Below are 27,045 nucleotides of genomic sequence, written 5' to 3' on the forward strand. Positions count from 1 at the left end.
CATGGTTTCTTTGCGGGGGCGCCGATGGGGTGACAAAAGGAGCTCCCTCCCTTTGTCAAACACATTAGATGTCGCTGTCGCTATTGACAACGGCATTTAATGGGTTAAACTGCTTCTATTCCGGCAGTTGCCAGGCTGTGTATAACAGCCGTGCTCCTGCCACTGATCGCGTGTGTACACTGGCAGTACCCACGTGATCAGAGGACGGATGTATCCGTCCTTTTGCGGGAACTCCTGCACAGGACGGCTATATCCGTCCTTCGTCGTAAAGGGGTTAATTGCACAAAAAACAAAACTGAATAATCACAGTGAAACACAAACTGTAAGCCCTTATTCACACGACAGGGTTTCCCGGCCGGGTGCCGGCCGTTCATAAATCGTCCGTCACCCGGCTGCATTAGGAACAATAGACCCCTAATGGGGCTATTCACACGACCGATTTTTTGACAGCCCGGGAAACCTGGCCGTCAAAAAATGGGACATGCCCTATTTTCAGCCGTTTACCCGGCCGCCCGGCTCCCATAGAAGTCTATGGGGCCGGGTAATACACGGCCATCACCGGAATGTGTCCTGAATGATGGCCGTGTATTCCGTCGCCTGCGCTCTCTCCTCCTCCTCACAGTGCAGAGTGCATGTGAGGAGGAGGAGGGTCTTTTTTTGCTCCCTGTAGAAGTCGGAATCTCCAATCGGCGGCCGGGGATTGGGGATTCCGCTACAGGAGAAGTCAGTGACTACGCTGTCCATATATGGACACAGTGACGTCACTCACTTCAGAAGCGGACTCCCCAACCCTATATGGACATTGAAGTCAGTGACTTCTCCTGGAAGGGGGGGGGGGGATGGGTGCAACCTACAGGGGGCTGTGTGGCATTACCTACAGGGGACTTGGTGGCATTACCTACAGGGGACTTGGTGGCATTACCTACAGGGAGCTGGGTGGCATTACCTACAAGGGGCAGGGTGGCATTACCTGCAGGGGGCTGGGTGGCATTACCTGCAGGGGGCTGGGTGGCATTACCTGCAGGGGGCTGGGTGGCATTACCTGCAGGGGGCTGGGTGGCATTACCTGCAGGGGGCTGGGTGGCATTACCAACAGGGGGCTGGGTGGCATTACCTGCAGGGGGCTGGGTGGCATTACCTGCATGGGGCTGGGTGGCATTACCTACAGGGGGCTGGGTGGCATTACCTACAGGGGGTTGGGTGGCATTACCTGCAGGGGGCTGAGTGGCATTACCTGCAGGGGGCTGAGTGGCATTACCTGCAGGGGGCTGAGTGGCATTACCTGCAGGGGGCTGAGTGGCATTACCTGCAGGGGGCTGAGTGGCATTACCTGCAGGGGGCTGAGTGGCATTACCTGCAGGGGGCTGGGTGGCATTACCTGCATGGGGCTGGGTGGCATTACCAACAGGGGGCTGGGTGGCATTACCTACAGGGGGCTGGGTGGCATTATCTACAGAGAGCTGTGGCAACAAATTTAAATGAAATTCATCCGATTTGAAAACGGACTGGGAAAAAAACGGATGCAAAACCGGTCAAAATCGGCTGTTAAAAACGGCAACACGGCCCGGAACGGATGCAAAACGGATGCAAACCGGCCGGGAAAAACGACCGATTTTATCGGCCGACACTCGGACCCTGTCGTATGAATGAGACGTTAGGCTCTATTCACACAACAGAGTCCGAGTGTCGGTCGATAAAAACGTCCGTTTTGGTCAGTTTTTCTCGGCCATTTTACATCCGTTGCGGGCCGTGTTTCCATTTTTAACAGCCGATTTTTACTTGATTTGCATCCGTTTTTTTCCCTGTCCGTTTTAAAAACGGATGAATTTAATTTGCAAATTTTTTGCCACACACTTCCCTCTGTAGATAATGCCACACACAGCCCTCTATAGATAATGCCACTGCCCCCATGTGGGTAGTGACACGCAGTCCCCTGTAGGTAATGCCACACAGCCCCCTGTAGGTAATGCCACACAGCCCCCTGTAGGTAGTGCCACACAGCCCCCTGTAGGTAATGCCACACAGCCCCCTGTAGGTAGTGCCACACAGCCCACAGTAGGTAGTGCCATACAGTCCCCTGTAGGTAATGCCACACAGTCCCCTGTAGGTAGTGACACAGCCCCCTGTAGGTAATGCCACACAACCCCCTGTAGGTAGTGCCACACAGCCCCCTGTAGGTAATGCCACACAGCCCCCTGTAGGTTTTGCCACACAGCCCCTGTAGGTAATGCCACACAGCCCCTGTAGGTAATGCCACACAGCCCCATCTAGGTAGTGCCACACAGCCCCCTGTAGCTAATGCCACACAGTCCCCTGTAGGTAGTGCCACACAGCCCCCTCTAGGTAGTGCCACATAGCCCACTGTAGGTAATGCCACACAGCCCCCTGTAGGTAGTTCTACACAGGACCCTTTTACATAGCACCCCCCTATAGATGGTACCCCCGCCTACCTTTCTGTAGATAGCGCCACCTTTCCAGAAGTTCCTGACTTCAACATCCATATATGGACAGTGAAGTCAGGGACTTCTCCTGGAGCGGAATCCCCAATCCCCGGCCACAGCGTTGCCGAATCTGTGGCCAGATTACCCTCCTCCTCACATGCACTGCACACTGTGAGGAGGAGAGCGCGAGCGACGGAAGACACGGCAGTCACTCGGAACACATTCAAGTGATGGCCGTGTATTACCCGGCCCCATAGATTTCTATGGGGGCCGGAGAACGGCCAAAAACAGGGCATGTCCTATTTTTATGTTTCCCGGGCCGTCAAAAAAATCGGTCGTGTGAATAACTCCTTTTGGGGTCTACTGTTCCTACTGCGGCCGTGTGACGGCTGGTTTTTGAACGGCTGTGAAACTCTGCCGTGTGAATAGGACCTAAGGCCTTGCTCACACAGTGCAGATTTTGCATGCATTTTTTAAGCCAAAACCAGAATTGGATACAGGAGAGCAGAGCTATAAGGCCGTCCTTTATATATTTCTTCTGTTTGGGTTCCAGTCCTGGTTTTGGCTTTAAAAATACATGCAAAATCTGCAGGAAATCTGAACTCAGCCTAAAGGCCCGGACACACGCATCGTCCCATCTGACTAAGGCCGGATTCACATGAGCGTGTTTGGTAACAAATCTCATCCACGCGCTGCGCAAAAATTCTGTGCAGAAATTGACCCGCGGTGCTTATTTTTCGTACCGCAGAATGTCAATTCCTGCTGCAAAAAGTTACTGAATTGCTGCGTTTTTCAGAGGAGACGTCACCATCTCCCAACATTTAGAAAAACGCAGCAAAATACGAACCATTTTCTGCCATAAAAACCGCAGGAAACGGTGCGTTTTTGCCACAGCGGAATGTTTGCTATTTTCCCAACGGAATTGCTGCAGAAATTCTGTTGTGTGTGGACAAGCCCTTACCTTCAAAAAACACACGGACATTCACAATCATCTAGGTTATGTTTCCACGGCATTTACAATATCAGCCAAGTGACAAACTGTGGAAAACAAACGTAGAAACGTCGATTGAAAAGTGCTCCGCGGTGCGTCTTTCAAATTGGCAGCATGTTACGTTATGCTGCATATTATTTGCGGAGATTCTGCGTGTTTTGCCCATAGACTTGTAAGTAATGCCACACAGCCCCTTATAGGTAGTGCCACACAGCCCCCTATAGGTAGTTCCACAGCCCCCTGTAGGTAGTGCCACACAGCCCCCTATAGGTAGTGCCACAGCCCCCTGTAGGTAGTGCCACACAGCCCCCTATAGGTAGTGCCACACAGCCCCCTCTAAGTAGTGCCACAGCCCCCTGTAGGTAATGCCACACAGCCCCCTGTAGGTAGTGCCACACAGCCCCCTATAGGTAGTGCCACACAGCCTCCTATAGGTAGTGCCACACAGCCCCCTATAGGTAGTGCCACACAGCCCCCTATAGGTAGTGCCACAGCCCCCCTGTAGGTAGTGCCACACAGCCCCCTATAGGTAGTGCCACAGCCCCCTGTAGGTAGTGCCACACAGCCCCCTATAGGTAGTGCCACACAGCCCCCTCTAAGTAGTGCCACAGCCCCCTGTAGGTAATGCCACACAGCCCCCTGTAGGTAGTGCCACACAGCCCCCTATAGATAGTGCCACAGCCCCCTGTAGGTAGTGCCACACAGCCCCCTATAGGTAGTGCCACAGCCCCCTGTAGGTAGTGCCACACAGCCCCCTGTAGGTAGTGCCACACAGCCCCCTATAGGTAGTGCCACAGCCCCCTGTAGGTAGTGCCACACAGCCCCCTATAGGTAGTGCCACACAGCCCCCTCTAAGTAGTGCCACAGCCCCCTGTAGGTAATGCCACACAGCCCCCTGTTGGTAGTTCTACACAGGACTTTTACATAGCACCCCCCCTATAGATGGCACCCCCCCTACCTTTCTGTAGATAGCGGCACCTTTCCAGAAGTCCCTGACTTCAACGTCCATATATGGACAGTGAAGTCAGGGACTTCTCCCAGAACGGAAACACCGGCCAGACTTGAATGCGGAGAATACATTTTGCACTAGTTGTTTTCTTGCGGTTTGCACACCGGAAACGCTGTATAAAAAAAAACGCTGGAAATCCGCAGGTGCACATAAAGCTCGCTACAGTCTATGCTTTACACTAGGCCTCTTGCACAAAACCCCAACGGTTTTGCGGTCCGCAAATCCATGGGTCTGCAGTGGTCCATCGGTCCGCAAAAAAACCTTGTTGTGCATCTGGACTCCCGGATCTACAATTCACCCGTATTGGTGAATCCTCAATTGCGGACCGTAAAATGACATGTCCTGAGTTTTTGCCGTCTGCAATTGCGGCTCCCGCGCCGATCCGTGTAAATCGTGTCGTGTGCATGAGGACATAAAAATGTTTCCGCAATTTATCAGCAAAAATACGGTCGCGGTGTGGGGCCTTAATATGCAGGTGAAACTGCAGCATTAGAAGCAAAAACGCACTATTTTATGTGTTTTGTCACCGATTTTCTTGCGTCTTTTTTTTTTTTTTTTTAAATACCGCTGCAGATTGTCCGTTGCGAATAATCTGCAGCGCATTCTGCCTGTGGGAACATACCCTTAAAACTCGCAAAAAACTTAAGGTAAAACGTCACGTCAGTGCGGTTTTGAGCATAGATTGCGGCCGTAACTTAGCCCGACAGAGCCCGCTACATGTGCCCATACCCTGAATTAGTCTAGGGCGGACGCGGTCTGGTCATGTATTACACGGTTCCCCATGCCCTTGAATTAACGTCACATAACACTACATTTCATGACGTACACGTTTTACGGATACCATTGTAGTCTATGGTGAGGGATGCCGCGGTCAGCAACTACGTTTAACGTATACTTCAGATTTTAAATTGTGGGAGAAATCTTCAGGTCGGGATGGAAGATTGTACGTGTTTGCAGTGTATGTCGGAGATATACGTCTGACAGACACCATGGTATAGGCACACAGTGGCATCTGCGGCACATCGGCTACCACGTTAAAAAACATTAAGAGTGCGGTGTCCGTTTTTTGCAAAATGCCTCTGCATGGAATCACGCAGCAACTACGCTACTCCATACAGTCGAGACTAGGTATACCGACATCTGCCAGCCTCCGCTGGGTGAATGGCGACCTATGGTTTAACATACGCTAAGCGGACACTGCAAACACAGTGTGAATTCAGCCAACAAATAATCTTCCGCTGTTGGCGAGGTCACGAGCACAAACTTCCGAAAAAACACCCGAAAACTTCCTGTAAGAGGCAGTGCGAGGACACGACCCAGCGCAGAAATCCCAGCTGGCGCCAACGGTGACTATCAGACTGGGGCAATTAGTGGGCACATGTGGCAGGCACAAGAGGAGCAGCTGTGGCAGTGATTAGGACACACATGTGGCGTGGAAATAAAGGGGGCACCGCGGCAGATACTAAAAGTGGCACTTTTGGATGAGCCATTTATGGTGACACTTACTGCTGGCAATAAGGGGGCACCTGAGGCGCTTATGGGGGAACTTATAGCAAGTACTAAAAGGGGGAAACTTTTCCTGAGGAACCCATAGCATGCACTAATGGGGGGACCCTTGGCAGACATTTATGAGCCACCTAGACAAGCACTAATTGGGGGCTACTTTTCCTGAAAAGCCTATAGCAAGCACTGAAGGGGGGACCCTTTGCTGGGGCATTTATGGGGGCACCTATAGCAAGCACTGAAGGGGGGACCCTTGGCTGTAACACTTATGAGATATCCAGACAAGTACTAATAGGGGGGGGGGCACTTTTCTGGAAAAACCTATAGCAAGCACTATACACTGGGGGGTACACTTTTCCCGAGTAACCAACAGCAAGGACTAAAGGGGGGACCCTGGCATGAGACATTTATGGGGGCAACTATAGCAAGAACTAAAGGGGGACCATAGGATGAGACTTATGGGGGCACCTGGGACAGGCATACACCGTTATGGGACCTGCTGCGGATAACTTTCCCTGTTGCGCCGCATAATTACCGCCATTCACGATTATACTGTAGCAGCCATGACGCCAGTAGTGAGTACATATAAGTTACAGTGATATGGAAACTTATTGGATTACAGCGGGTGTATAGGTGCCGGTAATAGAGAGGATATAGGATTGTGACCGGGGCCGTTACCGGAGGGTGCGTGCGGGAAGTGCGTCAGCTGCCGGGCTCGGTGTGTGTATTGTGTGAGGAGACATCATCACGTGATGCAGGCGGAGGGCGGGGATTGGCCGGCTCCTGGCAGCGGGGTGATTCTCCCGTCTCTCCTCACAGCATCCTCTTGTGCTGCCGCTGCTGCCTGTCCGGGGCCCTCCATACACCGAGGCGGCGCCGGGGCCCCTGACTCCTCACAGCTCTACACTGCCCCCTTCAGTCTCCTGGGAGTTTAAGGAATGATATTGTGCCACCATGATGGAAGGTAGGGTGTCTTCTTCCCTCTGCACCATACCCCTCACCCCCTCCTCTTCTCTATCTGGTCTTCATTGCCATACACCCCCTCCCTCCTCCTGAATGTCATGTCACCCTCCCTCTCCTCCATTCATTCATTCATCATTGCTCCCCTCTTCATTCATTTCACATTGTGCAGTAATGAGGTCAGCCCAGCCCAGCCCCTAGTCCTGGAGGGGGCACAGCCCTGGTTACCCATGGGGGGCTGTATGTACTATTATAAGATGACCCCCCTCCCCAGTGCAGGATGCGGAGCAATCAGTTTCTATTAAATTACTAGCAAATAATGAATCGTCTTAAAGTCACATTGCAGGGTGTGAATACTTATACAATTGGTCTATTCCTGCACTCCTGTAGAACGGGAAAGTCTCATCAACCTGTTATTCAAGGTGCCTTGTGGTCCCATGGCCTGAAGGGGTTAAAGTGGCTGGAGAGATATATATCTATAATTTGCAAGTCTGGCCATGGTCGTACCGATATTCCATCTAACCGATCATTAGCGCCTGTTCTTGCATCTGGGATAAATATTTATTGGAAAAGGCTGTAAGATTTTTTTTTTTTTTTTTGCTTGTCTGTCTCCGAACTGTTCTAGTGTTTACCAAAAATCTACATTTGGGGCAATGCAAATGGGCAACTGTATCCGCTTTGGTTTTGCAGAGACTTGTGCATTTATTATAACGAAATACATCTGACCGGACACCTGATAGGGGGTAAATCTGAGGGCCTGGAGGGCACGCACAGCTCTAGATTGTATGGCCTTTATAATGACCCCTTCTCAATAAAACCAATGCGTAAACCTAATCCACAGTTTTGCAATCATCTGGTTTTTTTTCAAAATATCTGTTATTTGCAATATGTCCCTTTTTTTTATTTTTTTTTAATTTCTCCTCCATGACATAAGGGGTTAAAGGGGCTGGGGGGGGGGGGGTAATGGGTGATCTCCCCTTGAGGTCTGTTCCAGGCTAAAATCTCAGCATTGATTCCAGGAGGTTCCCCCCTACCCGGTTCACACGTCTTCCCTTAGGATTCAGATGAATGGTTTATTAACCCATTGTGTTCACATTTCAATGTCATATGGAAGACGATCCCCCCCCCCCCTCCGTGATGTAGGTTTTATACTGTGGTCGGTCTGATGACATTGTTGCGGGGATATTCTGGCGTCCACTGTAGTGTTATTCTGGTGGCACTGGTTTGGGCCTATAGCACTGAATGAATCTGCAGCCTTTGGCGTCTCCCTGCTCTGCGTGTCTTCGGGAGATTATTCTCTGTGGGTAGTTTTATACCAGGATTATATGGAGGCATCAGCGAGGCTGGCGGTGAGTCACACATGATGTCAGCCGGAGGACCCTATGCTTCCTATCAGTGTGTCTGCAGTACCCAGCGAAAGATGGAGCCGACCTCATCACAGCAGAAGTGACGCAGGACACAGCCGTGTGTATATACATTGTACCGACGCAGCCGCTGCCGTGTGTGTATACATTGTACCGACGCTGCCACTGCCTTGTGTGTATACATTGTACCGACGCTGCCGCTGCCTTGTGTATATACATTGTACCGACGCAGCCGCTGCCTTGTGTATATACATTGTACCGACGCTGCCATGTGTATATACATTCTACCGACGCAGCCACTGCCTTGTGTATATACATTGTACCGACGCTGCCTTGTGTGTATACATTGTACCGACGCTGCCTTGTGTGTATACATTGTACCGACGCAGCCGCTGCCTTGTGTGTATACATTGTACCGACGCAGCCGCTGACTTGTGTGTATACATTGTACCGACGCAGCCGCTGCCTTGTGTGTATACATTGTACCGACGCAGCCGCTGCCGTGTGTGTATACATTGTACCGACGCAGCCGCTGCCTTGTGTGTATACATTGTACCGACGCAGCCGCTGACTTGTGTGTATACATTGTACCGACGCAGCCGCTGACTTGTGTGTATACATTGTACCGACGCAGCCGCTGCCTTGTGTGTATACATTGTACCGACGCAGCCGCTGCCGTGTGTGTATACATTGTACCGACGCAGCCGCTGCCGTGTGTATACATTGTACCGACGCAGCCGCTGCCGTGTGTATACATTGTACCGACGCAGCCGCTGCCGTGTGTGTATACATTGTACCGACGCAGCCGCTGCCGTGTGTGTATACATTGTACCGACGCAGCCGCTGCCTTGTGTGTATACATTGTACCGACGCAGCCGCTGCCTTGTGTGTATACATTGTACCGACGCTGCCGTGTGTATATACATTGTACCGACGCTGCCTTGTGTATATACATTGTACCGACGCAGCCGCTGCCTTGTGTGTATACATTGTACCGACGCAGCCGCTGCCGTGTGTGTATACATTGTACCGACGCAGCCGCTGCCTTGTGTGTATACATTGTACCGACGCAGCCGCTGCCTTGTGTGTATACATTGTACCGACGCAGCCGCTGCCTTGTGTGTATACATTGTACCGACGCAGCCGCTGCCTTGTGTGTATACATTGTACCGACGCTGCCGTGTGTATATACATTGTACCGACGCTGCCTTGTGTATATACATTGTACCGATGCAGCCACTGCCTTGTGTATATACATTGTACCGATGCTGCCTTGTGTGTATACATTGTACCGACGCTGCCTTGTGTGTATACATTGTACCGACGCAGCCGCTGCCTTGTGTGTATACATTGTACCGACGCAGCCGCTGCCTTGTGTGTATACATTGTACCGACGCAGCCGCTGCCTTGTGTGTATACATTGTACCGACGCAGCCGCTGCCTTGTGTGTATACATTGTACCGACGCAGCCGCTGCCTTGTGTGTATACATTGTACCGACGCAGACGCTGCCTTGTGTGTATACATTGTACCGACGCAGCCGCTGACTTGTGTGTATACATTGTACCGACGCATTCGCTGCCTTGTGTGTATACATTGTACCGACGCAGCCGCTGACTTGTGTGTATACATTGTACCGACGCAGCCGCTGCCTTGTGTGTATACATTGTACCGACGCAGCCGCTGCCGTGTGTATATACATTGTACCGACGCAGCCGCTGCCGTGTGTATACATTGTACCGACGCAGCCGCTGCCTTGTGTGTATACATTGTACCGACGCTGCCGTGTGTGTATATACATTGTACCGACGCTGCCGGGTGTGTATATATATTGTACCGACGCAGCCGCTGCCGTGTGTATATACATTGTACCGACGCAGCCGCTGCCTTGTGTGTATACATTGTACCGACGCTGCCGTGTGTATATACATTGTACCGACGCAGCCGCTGCCTTGTGTGTATACATTGTACCGACGCAGCCGCTGCCTTGTGTGTATACATTGTACCGACGCAGCCGCTGCCTTGTGTGTATACATTGTACCGACGCAGCCGCTGCCTTGTGTGTATACATTGTACCGACGCTGCCGTGTGTATATACATTGTACCGACGCTGCCGTGTGTATATACATTGTACCGACGCAGCCGCTGCCTTGTGTATATACATTGTACCGACGCTGCCGTGTGTATATACATTGTACCGACGCAGCCGCTGCCTTGTGTATATACATTGTACCGACGCAGCCAAGAAGCGTCACTCCACAGAACACGTCACATAGAGAAGCGTCACTCCCCAGAACACGCCACATAGAGAAGCGTCACTCCCCAGAACACGCCACATAGAGAAGCGTCACACCACAGAACACGCCACATAGAGAAGCGTCACTCCACAGAAAACGCCACATAGAGAAGCGTCACTCCACAGAACACGCCAGATAGAGAAGCGTCACTCCACAGAACACGCCACATAGAGAAGCGTCACTCCACAGAACACGCCACATAGAGAAGCGTCACTCCACAGAACACGCCACATAGAGAAGCGTCACTCCACAGAACACGCCAGATAGAGAAGCGTCACTCCACAGAACACGCCAGATAGAGAAGCGTCACTCCACAGAACACGCCAGATAGAGAAGCGTCACTCCACAGAACACGCCACATAGAGAAGCGTCACTCCACAGAACACGCCAGATAGAGAAGCGTCACTCCACAGAACACGCCAGATAGAGAAGCGTCACTCCACAGAACACGCCAGATAGAGAAGCGTCACTCCACAGAACACGCCAGATAGAGAAGCGTCACTCCACAGAACACGTCAGATAGAGAAGCGTCACTCTACAGAACACGTCAGATAGAGAAGCGTCACTCCACAGAACACGTCATATAGAGAAGCGTCACTCCACAGAACACGGCAAATAGAGAAGCGTCACTCCACAGAACACATTTCCGCTGCTCCAGAGTCCAGTGGCGGCGGCTTTACACCCCTCCATCCGACTCTTGGCATGGTGCTTGGTGAAATAGGGCTGGCATGCAGCTGCTCGGTCCCCATGGCATGAATCTCCCGGGCACAGTATTTGTGCGGATGTTATTACCAGAGAAGGTCTGTACTCTGCAGTTATGGAGTCAGCAGAGCGTTGGTGGCTTTTCTGCACTTGCTCCTCAGCACTCTGCGCTCCCACTCTGTAACTTTACGTGGTCTGCACTCTATGGCTGAATTGCGGCGATTCCTTCCACTTTACAATAATATCGCTCACAGGTGATGGTGGAATATCCAGGAGGGAAGAAATGTCCGGAACTGACATGTTAGGGCCTGTCCACACGTTGCGGAATTGATGCGTTTTTCCCATCTGGAACTGCAGACGGAAAATCTGCAGCAGATTACAGTAGCAGCAAAGTGGATGAGATAGAACAAATCTCATCCACACGCTGCCTAAATACTGAGTGGAAAAAAATGCTCAGAAATTGACCTGCGGTGCAGAATTTTATTCTATAGCGTGTCAATTGTATTTGCGTAATTACTGCTTATTTGTTGCAGGTTTTCCTATTGAATTCAATGGGGAGGTAAAACCCGCAACAAATAGAAGTTGTTGCGTTTTTTTGCGGCAGGTTCGCAGCAATTGCGCTGCAAAAAATGCAACTCTGAATAAAAAAAACACTATACTTACCTCGGAGTCTGTGTTTCTTCCTCCAAGCCAATCTCCTGGGATGAAACGTCATGCTAGCCGGCTGGTTAATTCAACAGTTTTCTGCAGTGGACGTTCCGGGCGAAAAACTGCACCACAATTTGGTGTGCTTTTTCGCCCAGAATTCCCTGCGGTGCACAGGGCGGATACGCTATGTGCTCTTATGCAGCATATCCGTCCCGTGTGAACTCGGTCTTACAACGGTCGTGTCCTATTACAGGACCTCGCTGGAATCCAGTGATCTCTTTACTATGACCCGATCTATCACAAATGTCTGTAAAGGCGACTGCGTGGCGAGTGCCGGATGTTGTACACCTGGGGGAATGGACTGAATGAAACACCATAATGCAATGAAAGAGGCGTCCCAATACTTTTCTCCATATAGTGTATCTCATAAATACTTATCTCATATCTCTATCGAGCTGTGATTCGTGATTTGTTCATGTCTCTACATTGAAGACGTGGTGGTCACTGCTACTGTTGTATGTCAATTTTAACCCTGTGCTACTGGTAATAACTATTAATGGGGACAACTGATATTTAATAAACCTCTTGACTCCTGGCGTCTTTCGATTTTTTTTGCTGGTAAAAAGGTCGGTTTTCTCGAGTGCCATTCAACAGATGTCTTTACATCACACATAAAGGTCTCACGTCTCCCACACATGAAAGGTTCGTACGTGGCAGATATCTGATGTGGTATTAGTAGAATCCGGCTTCATGCATTCCTGCTATTGTCACCGAGCCCATATTAAAGGGGTTGTCGGTTTTGTACAATTTCTACTTGTTAGAAGGGTCTTTTGACAATAAGCTGATCACAAAGTATCCCCCTGTTGGGACCCCCAGCGATCAGCTGTTATCTGAGGGGAAACCAGGCAGTGTTCAATTTCTCTGCAGCGCCACCACAGGGGAAATGAAGCATTACACAATGTCTATTCTTATCAATGTGTTGTCTGTAATAGAGGACCAGACAGGTCCTCCAGAGAGAGAGACACTCTATGTAAACACTCTGCACTCTGACCAACAGATGAGGATACTGAACAGAGGACCCCCCCCCATATTTTATCAGCATTACCTAAACTTGGCCACCTCTTGCTCTTTAATTGTCTTATGGTGGGACGAATGGGAGGCATAGTGAAGTGTGGTTTGCTAGGATCAAATTGCCTTTTATAAGTCTTTATTAGAGCGCAATCACACAACCCACATTTCATCCACGAATGTTTTTGCACTATTAGTAAATTTGCACTGGGTTCTTTTCTTTTGGTGTTTTGCTGTTTTTGACAGCAAGAGTAGCAGAGTCTGTAGCATTGTCCTTGCCCTCAAAAACATAGAAATCTATTAATCTAATACCTGTGCTTGCTCCGTTAAGAACAGGTGCTGTGACGGTAGTGTGAACGAAGCCTTAGAGCAGCTTACGAAAGCCTTTTTCTTTGGGAAAGGTCTGTGTTGACGCAGTGTACTCTGCTTTGAAGTAAATCGAGATAAAACTTCCCAAAAATCAGATGGTGCATATGACAGCAGCAGGAGATTAGTGTTCTGGTCTTGTGACGGGCAGTGACCTGTCCAGTCATTTCATTGTTACTGAGGACGAGGCTGCGTTTCACAGGGAAGATGGAGAATGGAGAGCAGAGAGACCGAGAACCAGAAAGTGGAAGGAGCACAGAGTATTTCAGAGGAGATTAGTGTTCTTGTGGGAGGCAGTGACCTGTCTGTCTATCCATTATGTTGGATCAGGCAGAGCTGCATGTGACAGGGGACGTTTTATGATGCGAGAAGAGGAAAGGCGACAAGTAAGAGGTCACAGGCTGACCCCCCCCCCCCCCAGCAGAACATTGTAGAGATGAGTGGTTCCCGTAGAATTAAATAAAAAAAGTCACCAATTATTACAGGGTCATCCGTTTGTTCTTAAGATGGCCCCACACCTTGGATAGCTGTCAGCTGCACGCTCATTTGGCCGACAGCCGTTCCTCCAGACCCCTCACACACATGGTCGGCTCGACTCCACCGAGCGTGCATGTGTTCTCAATGAGAAGAGAGCACTAAGCCGCTGTCAGACGCCTCTCCCATGAAAACAAAGGATTGGGCATGTTGAAAACCATCATGCCCGATCCTTCTTTCTCCCCGACATTTTCCGTCGGGGGAGAGTTGGGACACCACCGTACACATTTAGATGGTTGACCGGTTCGTCCGATGTTCATCTAATGTTTATTGGCACCTTTAGGCCTAGTTCACACAGTTTTTTTGCAGGCAGAAAAATCAGCTCCGTTTTTCTAGTTTTTTTTTTTTTAATTGGTTGTGTACCACATGCGATTTTATTACGTTTTTTTTGTCGTGCTTTTTGAGGCGCCGTTTTTTACCTCCAACAGGCAAAGGAAGAGAACACAACCCTTTTTTCCCAAAAAATGCATAAAAAACCCCGCTGCGGCCGCTAGCGGTGTTCTTTTCCATCTCCCATTGATTTCAATGGGGTTTTTAATTGGAAAAACACCTCAGGCTAGGTCATGTCGCTTTTGTCTCCCGCAAGCGGTTTTTCCTATTTGAAATCAATGGGAAGTGTTTTCGGACAAAAAACTCAGTGTGAACAGGGCCTTAGACGGGAGAGAAGATGACGCGTTCTCCGTATAACAGAAATGGTTCAGCTCAGGGGCCACGCTACACATAAAGGGTACGAACGAGGCACCACAGATGGGCTGCATACATCTTGCAGAAAAAGCGTCCAAATTTTCTTCTGACAATGTATGGAAACGTCTTCCCTTCCAGCAATTCCTCACAGAAACACCGACAGATGCCCGGAAAGAGAACAATCTGATATCCGTGTATAACACAGGCTGCGCACCTACGATAAAACAGCCAGTCTGAAAGCACAATCCGTATTTATAGTCGTGAACTTAAAACATTCGCCCACATTAGCCAAAATATTATAACTTTTTACTCCTTCGTGTCAGTAATAACTAATAATATTCTATTGCTTTAGCCAGTATTAGGCTTTGTTCACATCTATGCCAGGGCTCCGTTCATGGGCTCCGTCTGAGCTTTCCGTCAGGGGAACCCATGAACGGAACCCTGACCGAAAAACGGAAACCATAGGTTTATGTTTGCAACGACTGAACCCTTCCACAACGGTGACAAACGGAAACCATTTGCACCAGATCCGTCACCATTGAAATCAATGGTGATGACCACAATTAGGCTATGTTTACACAGGGTGGTATACGCTGCGTAAAAGTACAACGCGTAACCTCCCTGGACGCCGCAGGGAATTCCGGCCAAAAAATTCACCAAATTGTGATTCAGTCTTTCGTCCGGAATGTCTGCTGCAAAAATAGCAGGTAAAAAAAATATACATATCATACTTACCCGTAAACATGGCAACATGTCCCTCTGAAGTCCTTCAATCCGGCCCCCTGGGATGAGGTTTCACCCCATGTGACCACTGCAGCATGTGATTGGCTGCAACGGTCACATGGGATGAAACGTCATCCCTGGGGGCCGGACGCAGGAGCAGAGAGTTCTGGGTATGAGTTTTTTTTGTTTTTTTTATCTTTGCGGCAGTATCGCTTTTCAGTTGCAAAAATTGCAACATCTGCTTTTTGTTGCGGGTTTTACCTCCCCATTGAATTCAATGGGGAAAACCTGAAACCGAAAAGCAGTGATTCCGCAGCATAAATTTACATACTGCGGATTAAAAAAACTGCATGTCAATTTATGAACGTTTTTTTTTTCTAATAGTTTGTCCAATTAATCTGAGGGTGAGAGGCTCCTATGCTCCTATGACGAAGCATAATGACGCAAATGTGAACAGAGCCTTATCAAATTGTCAAAATAAAAGCAAAAAGTAAAAATCTGGGAGGGGCGATTAATCATTCATCATCAAAGTCGTCTTGCGGCCTAGATGTAATGCATCAGTTCCTGGTGTGGGTTTCCATTTTTTTTTAAATTTAATATTCACGTGTATCAAGTAATCTTTATTAAGGATCAGAGATGAAAATAAACCCCAGTGAGGCCCGTCCATCCCCAGCTTCTTTTTTTTTTTCTACTTGTCAGTGCTATAAATTGGAATTTGCGTCTTGTTTTGTGATGACCGGAAGTCAGAGGGGATCGCCGTCAGAGGCGGAGAAACGGAACAGGGAAAAGCATGAAAACCGGGGACGTAAATTACACAAAATGTCTCAGAGGTTGGCTTTACTTTACGCCAGGTTAAGGCGAGGATTAGGAGAGCTGACCTGTAACCATTATTGATACTGCTCGCTTTCATCGGAGGCCTTTCAGCTCTCCCGGCGGTTTGGGAAATTGTAGTATTTAGGCTACGCAGTGACATACAGCCATGCTTAGCAGTATTCATGCTTGGTCATCTTGCATTATATTGTCATAGGATTTTTTTCTGATAACCTCATATTCCACCCTACTTCACTCTCCATAATATATACCAGCCCAATACCCTAACATTTATTCAGATTACAATCGCTAGCGGGTGGACCGGTTGTATAGGAGTTATCTGCCTTTTAAAGGGACCCACCAGTCCCGAGCTCCCCGTTTCCCCTCGCGGCATGACCGCAGTGAGGAAAGCATTGAATGGAGGGGTGGATAAGCGTGCATGGTGCCGCTCCATTCAGTCTGTGGACTGACAGACATCTCAGATTTTTCCGTCAGTTCCATAGACAATGATTGGAGCAGCAGGGCGCGTACTGGACAGCTGCTCCATTTAACCTCATCACTGCGGAGGGTGCAGTGATGAAGAACGTGGGGGGCTCTGGACCTGTTCTAGTGATCAGTGGACCCCCAACAATCTGGCACTTATCACCTATCCTGCGGATAGGGGATAATTGTCTATATTGGGGATACACCTTTAAAAAGCCTGTCGCTATGACCTATTCATGGAAGGACTTGTTGCAAATATTTCTGCGACTGAAAATCTGCTCCATACATCGGTATATTGCGGTTTCCCCAGGAGGTGCATTCATTTCAATAAGATGAATGGAACAGCGGCAGAAATTGCTGAAACAAATCTGCGCCGTGTGAATATACCCTTAGGACATATGGCCGTCATTCAGGACTCCCCTTTATATAAGTAGCAGGATGCGCATTGCCTGCGTTACTGTGGTTCGTTTTTTAGGAGGCAGCAAAATCTGTCCGGTCCATGCAGTTATGTAGGTTTCTGTGTAAAAAAAAAAAAAAATCAGCACCACGGCCAGCTCCTCAGCGCTCCAAGTCTCTCAATGCATTCACATTCATTTATTATTTCCTTTTTTTAAAACCCTGACTTGGGTCCTTGTCTGCAGCAGAGCTCACAATCTAATTTCCCTAATTTAACGTGATGCTTGTAGAACCTCTGAGTATGTCCTATGCAAGCATTTGTAGAACATACAGACTCCCTTTTGGCTAAAAAAGAACCCCCCAACGATTAGATAATCATAGGGTGTCCTGATGTTGGGAACGCCAGCAATGAGCTGTAATCTGTGCCGGGAACCTGGCAGCAAGTGTTTTAATTTCCCTGCAGCGCCACCACAGGAGATATTAAGCATTACACTGTGCCACAGAAATCAATGTCTGTCTAATGCATGTCATGTCCAGCAGGTTTGTAGGTGCTGGCCAGACAGGTGCAATGTAGTCACAGGTAGATAGTACCTAGGAGGCAGCAGTCAGATTGTTGCTAGCAGATATAAGCTGGTGCTGGAGTCTAGCTGGTGCTGGAGTCTAGCTGGTGCTGGAGTCTAGCTGGTGCAGGAGTCTAGCTGGTGCAGGAGTCTAGCTGGTGCAGGAGTCTAGCTGGTGCAGGAGTCTAGCTGGTGCAGGAGTCTAGCTGGTGCAGGAGTCTAGCTGGTGCAGGAGTCTAGCTGGTGCAGGAGTCTAGCTGGTGCAGGAGTCTAGCTGGTGCAGGAGTCTAGCTGGTGCAGGAGTCTAGCTGGTGCAGGAGTCTAGCTGGTGCAGGAGTCTAGCTGGTGCAGGAGTCTAGCTGGTGCTGGAGTCTAGCTGGTGCTGGAGTGAGTCTCGGAAGCAGGACTCGTCACGGACACTGGACTCTGATACGATACTCAGGATATGGAAGCTTTGCAGGATAATACTAGGAAGTACAATGTTGCTCTGGCACTGGGAAACCGGGCAGAATTCCTTCTTATAGATCAGGGTATGCTGAGATAGGCTGGGGGCACAAATACTGGTGCACACGCCGGCCCTTTAAGAATTGACCGGAGCACGTATGCACCCTACGGGTCCTTGCAGCATACCGGCATCACATGGAGGAAGGAAGGGGACGCCGGTGGTATGTATATACAGGCTGCTGGGGGAAGGGTGTTGCCGGTGGTCTGCGGCCCTCGGCGCTACAATGCACAGGCATATTCATTTCTACAGAATGACGAACTGCTCTTTGCTCTGGCAAATAAATGAGGCTCTTACACCTAATATCCCTCCTCAATTAAAGGAGTTTTCCATTCACAAGAAATTGATGGCCTAACCTCAGGGTAGGCCATCAATATCTGATCGGTGGGGGTCCGACTCCAGGCACCCCCGTTGATCAGCTGTTTTGACGCGGCGTTCTTACAGATAGGCCATCAAATTCTTAGGACTGAACAACCCCTTTAACTCACAATTCCCTAGTAGGGTATTTGATAGACTTTTTTTTCTTAACCACATTGAAGCGGACGTCCCTACAGTTCCATATTATTGTTCCGTAATCACCCCGTGTGTATTCTTTTCTAGGGGATAATACCTTTTGTAATACAGCGTGCGATTAAATGACTACATGGCCAATGGATAGGACCAAGGGCGTTTGGTGTATATACGTTGTAGACTTGTCCATATATAAAGGATACGACGGGCTTGTTCTGTGTAGACTGTCCAGTCGTGCCTAATGTCTGATCAGCGGACGGAGCTCGTTATAAATTTTACGATTTTAGCGATTACATTCTTTGCATTAAAATCTCTCCGCAAAAACCGACTGAGCAAAAGACGATGTGTCCACTATATAAAACAATGTCGTCAGAGCTAGACCCTCATCATGCTGGACCAAGTTATGCAATTTAATATGTAAAATGTATTTAGCAAGTATTAGAGGAAACTGCATCTCTATTGGCTATCTGCCAACGTAAGAGGAAAACGTTCTTCATCAATGTGAAATTAAATTCATTTTCTTAATCAGTGACCGCAGCTCTTACTAACGATGCTGCAATTTCCATCCTAGACGTCTCTTATTGAAGCTGTTTTAAGCCGATGTCCAGTTTTGGTCTAAAAATTAATTACCTTTTGGCGACGTAAATCCGTTTTAGTTTTTTTTCTTTTATTGTTGGCTGATTTTTAGTTATTTTCCAAAGTGGTTCTCCGCTTTGGACAATCCCTACTTGTTAAAAGGGTGCCTGGAATAAGCTGCTGGGACCTTCAGTGATCAGCTGTGATCTGTGAGGAAACCTGGCAGTAAGTGTTCAGTTTCCCTGCAGCGCCACCACAGGAAAAATGAAGCATTACACAGTGTCCATTCATATCAATGTGTTGTCTGTAATATAGGACAGGTCCTCCAGTGATAGAGACCCTCTATGTAATCACTTTCCACTCTGGTCAAGAGATGGGGATCCCAAACCGAAGACCCCCCTCTATTAAAGAGGTTGTCCCATAAAACACATGTCCCCTATCCACAGGATAGGGGATACATGTGTGATCGCTGGGGGTCCGACCGCTGGGACCTCCAGCAATAAGGGGAACGGGGGACCGAAATTCCCCCGAAGTGCTCCATGAGAAGCATGGGACATCCCGGGTCTGTGTACGGCAGCTCCATAAAAATGAATGGTGCGCATGTGTGACCGGCGCTCCATTCTTTTCTATGGAGCTGCCGGGCACAGACCCGGGATGTCCCATGCTTCTCATGGAGCACTTCGGGGGACTTTCGGTCCTCCATTCTCCTTATCGCTGGGGGTCCCTTTAACTCAGAATTTCCTAATAGGGTGTATGGAAATGGGTGTTACAAGCCAGACAATAGATAGCACACTGACCCATTCATATCTATGGGCCATGCACACATCTGTTTTTTTTTTTTTTGCGGATCCGTGTCTCCGTTCCGTGAATTATAGAACAGGTCCTATTCCTGTCCGTTTTTGCTGATCAGTCTCGGCCGTTGTATTCATTGGTCCGTTAAAGATACGGATTGCACACAGAAGCCATCCGTGTGCGGTCTGTGTTTAGCGGCCGTATGAAAGGTCACGGATGTGTGCGTGGGCCCTTAGGGCAAAGCTGTGATCGTAGTGGCCGCATTGCTCCATTCAATGTCCTTCCCACTGCGGTCGACTTTGTAAATTTATTCAGACTAAATAATTATTAACTGAAAAATATAAATATTTGCAGCGTATATGTTCTAGAAAATACGTCTCTGCCTTTGTGTTTTTGTCCTGAGCATTACCATGGTGATCATTCAAGGTCGTCTTTAGTTCTGTACATCCAGTCTCGTGAGCAGGATGACTGCGAGACGCGCTGTCATGTACGGAAATTGCGGATTGTATTGGACTCGTGAAAAGTTCACCGATTAATAGAGCCCAGCGATCAGGGACGACTTTGTTCACCAAATTTTATGTATTTTGTGAATTGGAAATCGTTGGTTTTGTTGGGCGGATAAATAATTGGCAAACACGAGGATCTGAACGATGTTTGCATTCACTCAGCGGGTGGGGGGTTGTTTTTGAGAATTAATGAGGGCGTAGGTCATCAAGAGTGTTCTTCACTGTATCACAATAGTTGATACATTTTATTTTATTTTTTTGTTAATCATGTAAAGTTTTACTGCAAAATTTTAGTAACATATCACCCCAATACAAAGAAAACAAACAAAATAAGTAATCTCCCCCCTTCCTTTAACCCCTTAATGACCGGGCCATTTTGCACGTTAATGACCAAGGATTATTTTTTGTTTTTTCACGGTCGCATTCCAAGAGTCGTAACTGTTTTTGTATTCCGTCTATATAGCCGTATAAGGGCTTGTTTTTTGCGGGACGAGTTGTATTTTGTAATTGCACCATTTTTAGAGGCTTATACTATATTGATTAACTTTTATTAACTTTATTTTAGGAGAGAATTGAAAATAAGCAGCTATTCCAGCATTGATTTTCACGTTACAAATTTACGCCGTTTACTATGCAGCGTAAATAACATGTTCACTTTATTCTATGGGTCGGCACGATTACGGGGATACCAAATATGTAAGGGTTTTATATGTTTTCCTACGTTTGCACAATAAAAAGCCGTTTAGAAAAAAATCACTTGTTTTTGCATCGCCGCATTCCAAGAGCCGTAACGTTTTTATTTTTCCATCGATGTGGCCGTATGTGGGCTTGATTTTTGCGGGCCAATGTGTAGTTTTCATTAGTACTATTTTGGGGTACATAGGACTTCTAGATTCATTTTTATTTAATTTTTTATGGGGGGAATGGGAGAAAAGAGAGAATTTTGCCGTTGTTTTTTGCGTTTTTTTTGGACGCCGTTCATCCGGCGGTTTAATTAATGTGTTCATTTTATTGTTCAAGTTGTTATGATTGCGGGGATACCATATATGTGTATGTGTGATTTGTTTTGACACTTTTACTAAATAAAACCACTTTTTGGGCAAAAAAAGTTGTTTTATTTGATTTTCACTGTAATTATTTTTTTATTTTTTGTCACCAACTTTATTTAACTGATTGACATTTTTTTTTTTAGTCCCACCAGGGGACTTCACTATGCGATGTGCCGATCGCATATATAATGCTTTGGTATACTTAGTATACCAAAGCATTATTGCCTGTCAGTGTAAAACTGACAGGCAATCTGTTAGGTCATGCCTCCGGCATCGCCTAACAGGCAGATGCTGAAGGCAGACCTGGGGGTCTTTGTTAGACCCCCCGCTGCCATGGAAACCCGACAGCGACCCGCTATTTGTTTGCGGGGGCGCCGATCGGATGACAGAGGGAGCTCCCCCCTCTGTCAAACACATTAGATGCCGCTGTCACTATTGACAGCGGCATTTAATGGGTTAAACTGCCGGAATCGGAGCGCGCTTTGATTCCGGCAGTTGCAGCAGGAGCCAGGCTGTGTATAACAGCCGTGCTCCTGCCGCTGATCGCGTGGGTACAGTGTCAGTACCCGCGCCATCACAGGACGGATATATCCGTCCTCCTGCGCGAACTAGCAGCTGCTGAGGACGGATATATCCGTCCTTCGGCGTTAAGGAGTTAAAGTACATATTGTATTAAATGCAAAAAAAAGTGCGAAGTACAGCAATATAATATATACACAATGTCATTCACCGTTCAAATTATACCATTAGTAATGAGATTATTCATGAGAGGCCAAAGCGATATTTACCAGCATGTATATAATAGAATCCAATCGGTCCCAATCCAGCCGCAGCATCAGGTAAAGAGTCTGACCCCTGTCTCTCTATCCAGGGCACCCAGAGTTTGTCCAACGTGTGCCTTTCATTCCGAGAAATATATATATATTTTTCCATACGTGTCAACCAATTGACTTTTTATTACAAAATTCCAATAGGGTGGGAGGTGGCTCATCTATCCAATGTTGTGCAATAAGATTCCTAGCTCCATATAACAAATGTCCAATGTTCAGAAATAGATCCTCTACGTATCCCAGAATACATACATATGGGGTCAAATCTATAGAAACCCGATATATGGAGGAAATAAGATCCACCACTTCCGACTAAAACGACGTGTATAAGAGTACCCGTTTCCACACCGCACCTAGGACATATAGGAGAATCTCTAAACCCATTTCGGCCGCAAGTCCAGGACCGAACACAGTGCAGGGAGCCGGGCTCCTAGCATCATAGTTATGTACGACGCTAGTCCCTGCCTCTCCGTGGAACTACTGTCCCGTACTGAAGACATGATTACAGTACGAGACAGTTGTCCGCCACGAAGCAGGGACTCCTAGCGTCGTACATAACTATGATGCTAGGAGCCCGGCTCCCTGCAGTGTGTTCGGTCCGGGACTTGCGGCCGAAATACGTTCCGTCCATTACGGACCGAACATGCTCGTGTGAATCCAGCCTGAACCCTATGTAGCAAATATAAATGAGAAATACAATGTGCTTCATTCACGGACAGTCTAGGGATTTGGGCTAGAATATCATTCCGATGAGTTTCCTCTATAGGCCCGATATCCCTTTCTTATTTGCTTCTCAACAGGGAGGGAAATCTATCCAGGAACCTCCGCAATAGACTTTTATATATAAGGGATATAATGCCAGAACTGAGATATATACATTACTACCAACTCCAATCAGGACGTTGTCCGCTAGGGTATGTTCACGCGGGCTATTTTCAGCCGGCTGAAAAATCGGAAGCAGACCGCCTACAAACATCTGCCCATTGATGTCAATGGGAAATACGACGTTCTGTTCCGACGGGACGTTTTTTTACGCCTCATTTTCAAATTACAGCACGTAAAAAGACGCAACTTAAAAAAGAAGCGCATGTCACTTTTCGAGCCGTTTTTGGAGCCGTTTTCATTCTCAACAGCTCCAAAAACAGCCGCAAAAATGCTAGTGTGATTAAAAAAGGATTGAAAATCCAGAGCTGTTTTCCCATTTTGCTTGGTAATCGTTTTGTTTGAGTATTGCTGGTGTTTCCGTTTATAATGTGGGGGTACATGTAAGCGGGGCGGAGTACATCAGGGGCATAGTCAGGGGGTAAAAAAAACAATAAAATAATCCATAGATGTGTGTTACGCTGTGACCCAATCCTTTCTGCACAGGCCGGTGTCGCACTGATAAATATCCTTCCTTATCCCCCTTTTAGTCCACGCTCCGCACCTTTGCAGTTTGGGCAATTTTGCTGGGAAAGTGTCCTGGTATAATACGGGCGCCCTCGCTTCCAGCGGATATGTTTGGGCCCTCCCCTTCCTGGTTCCCTAATTTTAGGGCCTTGATAGATCTCCTCTTGAAACAGAAGAAATGTTCCCCTCGGGTCGGCACAGTTGCATATTTTTTCTTTCCTGACTTATTGGAGCCTTAACTAAATTTATTTTTCCATAGACGTAGCGGTATGAGGGCTGTTTTTTTGCAGGACGAGCTGTCGTTTTTATTGGTACAATTTTGGGGTACATGCGACTTTTTGATCACTTCTTATCCTATTTTTGGAAGGCAAGGTGACCAAAAAACCGCAATTCTGGGATAGTTTTTTTTAGATTTTTTTTATACAGCGTTCACCATGCGTTATAAACGACATATTAACTTTATTCTGCGGGTCAGTACGATTCCGGCGATATCTAATTTCTGGCACTTTTTTATGTTTTACAACTTTTTGCACTATAAAATTACTTTTGTAAAAAGAATGTATTTTTTCTGTCGCCAAGTTGTGAGAACTATAACTTTTTAACTTTTTCGTCGACGGAGCTGTACGAGGGCTTGTTTTTTGCGAGACGAGCTATAGTTTTTATAGGTACCATTTCTGGATACGTGTGACTTTTTGATCACTTTCTATTCCAATATTTGTAGGGCAAAGTGACCAGAAATTCTGGTATAGTTTTTTACGCTGTTCACCGTGTGCAATAAATAATATAATGTTTTTATACCTCAGGTCGTTACGGTCGCGGCTATACCAAATACGTATGGTTTATTATTATTTTTACTGATAAAGAACTTGATAAGGGAACAGGGCGATTGTGTTTTATTTTATTACTTGAAACTTTTATTATGTTTTCAAACTTATTTTTTTCACTTATTTTTTACACTTTTTTACACTTTTTTGACACTTTATTTTCAAGTCACACTAGGGGACTTGAAGGTCCAACTGTCTGATTATTTTTTTTTCTAATACATTGCCCTACCTACGTAGATCTGTCAGTTATTCACTGACCGCAAGCCGGTTTGGCTTCGCCTCCCGACAGGGCCTAATCGGCTTCCCTAATGGCAGAGCAGGAGGCCATTGTGTCTCCTGTTGCCATAGCAGCAGTCGGCAGCCCTTTCGATCGAAGGGGTTAATGGCAGGGATCGGAGCTAGCTACTGTTCCTGCCGTTACAGGTGGATGTCAACTGTTACATACAGCTGACATCCACTGCTGATGACGCCGGCTCAGCTCCTGAGCCGGCGCCATCTTGCCGGCGGCTACAGAAGCCGTTCAGGCTCCGCCGCCGGGTGGGTCCTGATTGGCTTCCGTGTTAGGCAGACCGGGAGGCCAGTATTGCCGGTGAGCTGCAAACACCTTAAATGCAGCGATCGCGTTTGAGCGCTGCATTTAAGGGGTTAATGGTGGGGATCTAAGCTAATTTCGGTCCCCGCCATTACAGTCGGATGTCAGCTGTAAGATACCGCTGACATCCGGCGATGATGGCATCGGCTCAGCTTCTGAGACGGTGCCCAGCATTTGGCGTAAGGATACGGCAAAATGCGGAAGCACTAGCTTTCCATGACGTATCCATACGACAATTGACGGGAAGGGGTTAATATATGTTTGAATTGAGGTAGAGTGTACATTCATTGAAAGGTTTATGTATTTTGTGTGTGTGTGTGTGAGTGTGTGTGTGTGTGTGTGTCTGTCTGTCTGTCTAGGATTATATTTCGGGGTACATTGCTCCACTACATTTACCCCTGATGTTATGGGGTATTCTACATACCATGATGGTGGCAAGTTGTTAGGATGCTTTTTATTTTTACGCTTTTTCTCTCATTAAAATATATACATTTTGTTGATAATTTTTTTTTTTAAAATCAACAATAAGGTTTATTAAGGCCCTGTTCACACCTGCGTTGGTCGTTTCATTGTCAAAGGAGCAGAACAAGGGAAAAACGGAAGCAACTATTCCATTGCACCACGGACACCACCGGCAGCCAATGGAGCCCATTGAACTTTTCACACGGCAGATTTTGCTTGGTGGGTACCGCCGCAAAATCCGCCACAGAATTATTTCTGTCGTTGGCAGGAAGATTCCTACTCCCATTCACTTCAAAGGGAGATTTGGGCGGAATCCATCCGAATATCGGGCAGAACGCTTCTTTTGGCCGCTAGCTGAAAAAATCAGCTAGCGGAAAAAAGAAGCGCCCATTTGCGTCGGGAGGCGGAATTTTGCAGCGGATTCCGGCGCAAAAAATCCTCAGTGTGAATATAGCCTAATGGGTTCCGTTTGGCTTTCCGACGGGGTTTCTGTGGTTTTACAAAAGCAGCATTCTGCGCTATTTTTTACGGTAATCTCGGCCGGATCTGCGACGGAGGCCTCTAATGCAGATCTGAATTGTGCCGTAGTATGAACCGAGTGAACAGTGTGTATTTGCACTTTGATACTTCTGTCACAAGTCGTGTACACAATGTTACAAAGCGACATATGGCACGACAACAAAACAAACCTCGCCATGCGAGTATAGACCAAAAATAAACAAGTCATGAAGCCGGATATAAAACAAGACCGCTCTCCACGAATTCTGCCTGGACTGTCTCATCGCGTGAACGAGAGATAAGCCAATCACTGCGTTCACGGCGTAATAATCAAAAAATAAAAACAAAACCGCAAACCAATAAGACACATACAGAGCGTTGTAAACAAGAAATTACCATCCATCATAATCATAAAACAGACCAATATGGATCAACAGGTCAACTAGGCAAAGGATGAACACAAGGGGTCTAAATGGGGGGGCACAACATAGCCAGGAAATCCCATGTGGGCCTAAGGGTATGTTCACACGCTGGGTTTTCAGGCGTAAACGCTTCCAAATACGCCTAAAAAAACGGTAGCTAAATGCCTAAAAACATCTGCCCATTGAATTCAATGGGAAAAACTGAGTTTCGTTCAGATGGGGCAGATTTTTTTACGCCGCCATTTAAAAAAAAATGCAGCCTAAAAAGGAGCATGTCACTTCTTGAGCCATTTTTGGAGCTGTTTTTCATTGTCAATGGAAAAACGGCTCCAAAAAACATCTCAAAAAAACGTTTTCAGCTTCAAAAACATCTGAAAATCAGAGGCTGTTTTCTCTGAAATCAGCCCTGTAATTTTTAGCCGTTTTTTATTGAACGTGTGAACCCGAAGTTGTTTTTTTGGGTGATTGTACAGCACACTGTTTTTTTTCATATTTATCGTGGTGCCCGTCTGACTTTTTTAGCAGGACGCCATTATACATTTAAAAATGCTATTA

The 27,045-nt window shown here is 47.4% G+C and overlaps 1 protein-coding gene across 1 annotated transcript in view; it reads left to right on the top strand.

The window, feature by feature from the left end:
• The first annotated feature begins 6,681 nt into the window (after positions 1–6,681).
• SGIP1 (SH3GL interacting endocytic adaptor 1) overlaps positions 6,682–27,045 on the top strand; it is an 88,447-nt gene continuing 68,083 nt past the window's right edge. Inside the window, exon 1 of the mRNA XM_075832784.1 lies at positions 6,682–6,908. Coding sequence (XP_075688899.1) covers positions 6,899–6,908 — 10 coding nt within the window. The 5' untranslated portion in view covers positions 6,682–6,898. The remainder of the gene's footprint in view (positions 6,909–27,045) is intronic.

Source organism: Rhinoderma darwinii, chromosome 7 (assembly GCF_050947455.1).
Source record: "Rhinoderma darwinii isolate aRhiDar2 chromosome 7, aRhiDar2.hap1, whole genome shotgun sequence".
Classification (NCBI taxonomy): Eukaryota; Metazoa; Chordata; class Amphibia; order Anura; family Rhinodermatidae; genus Rhinoderma; species Rhinoderma darwinii.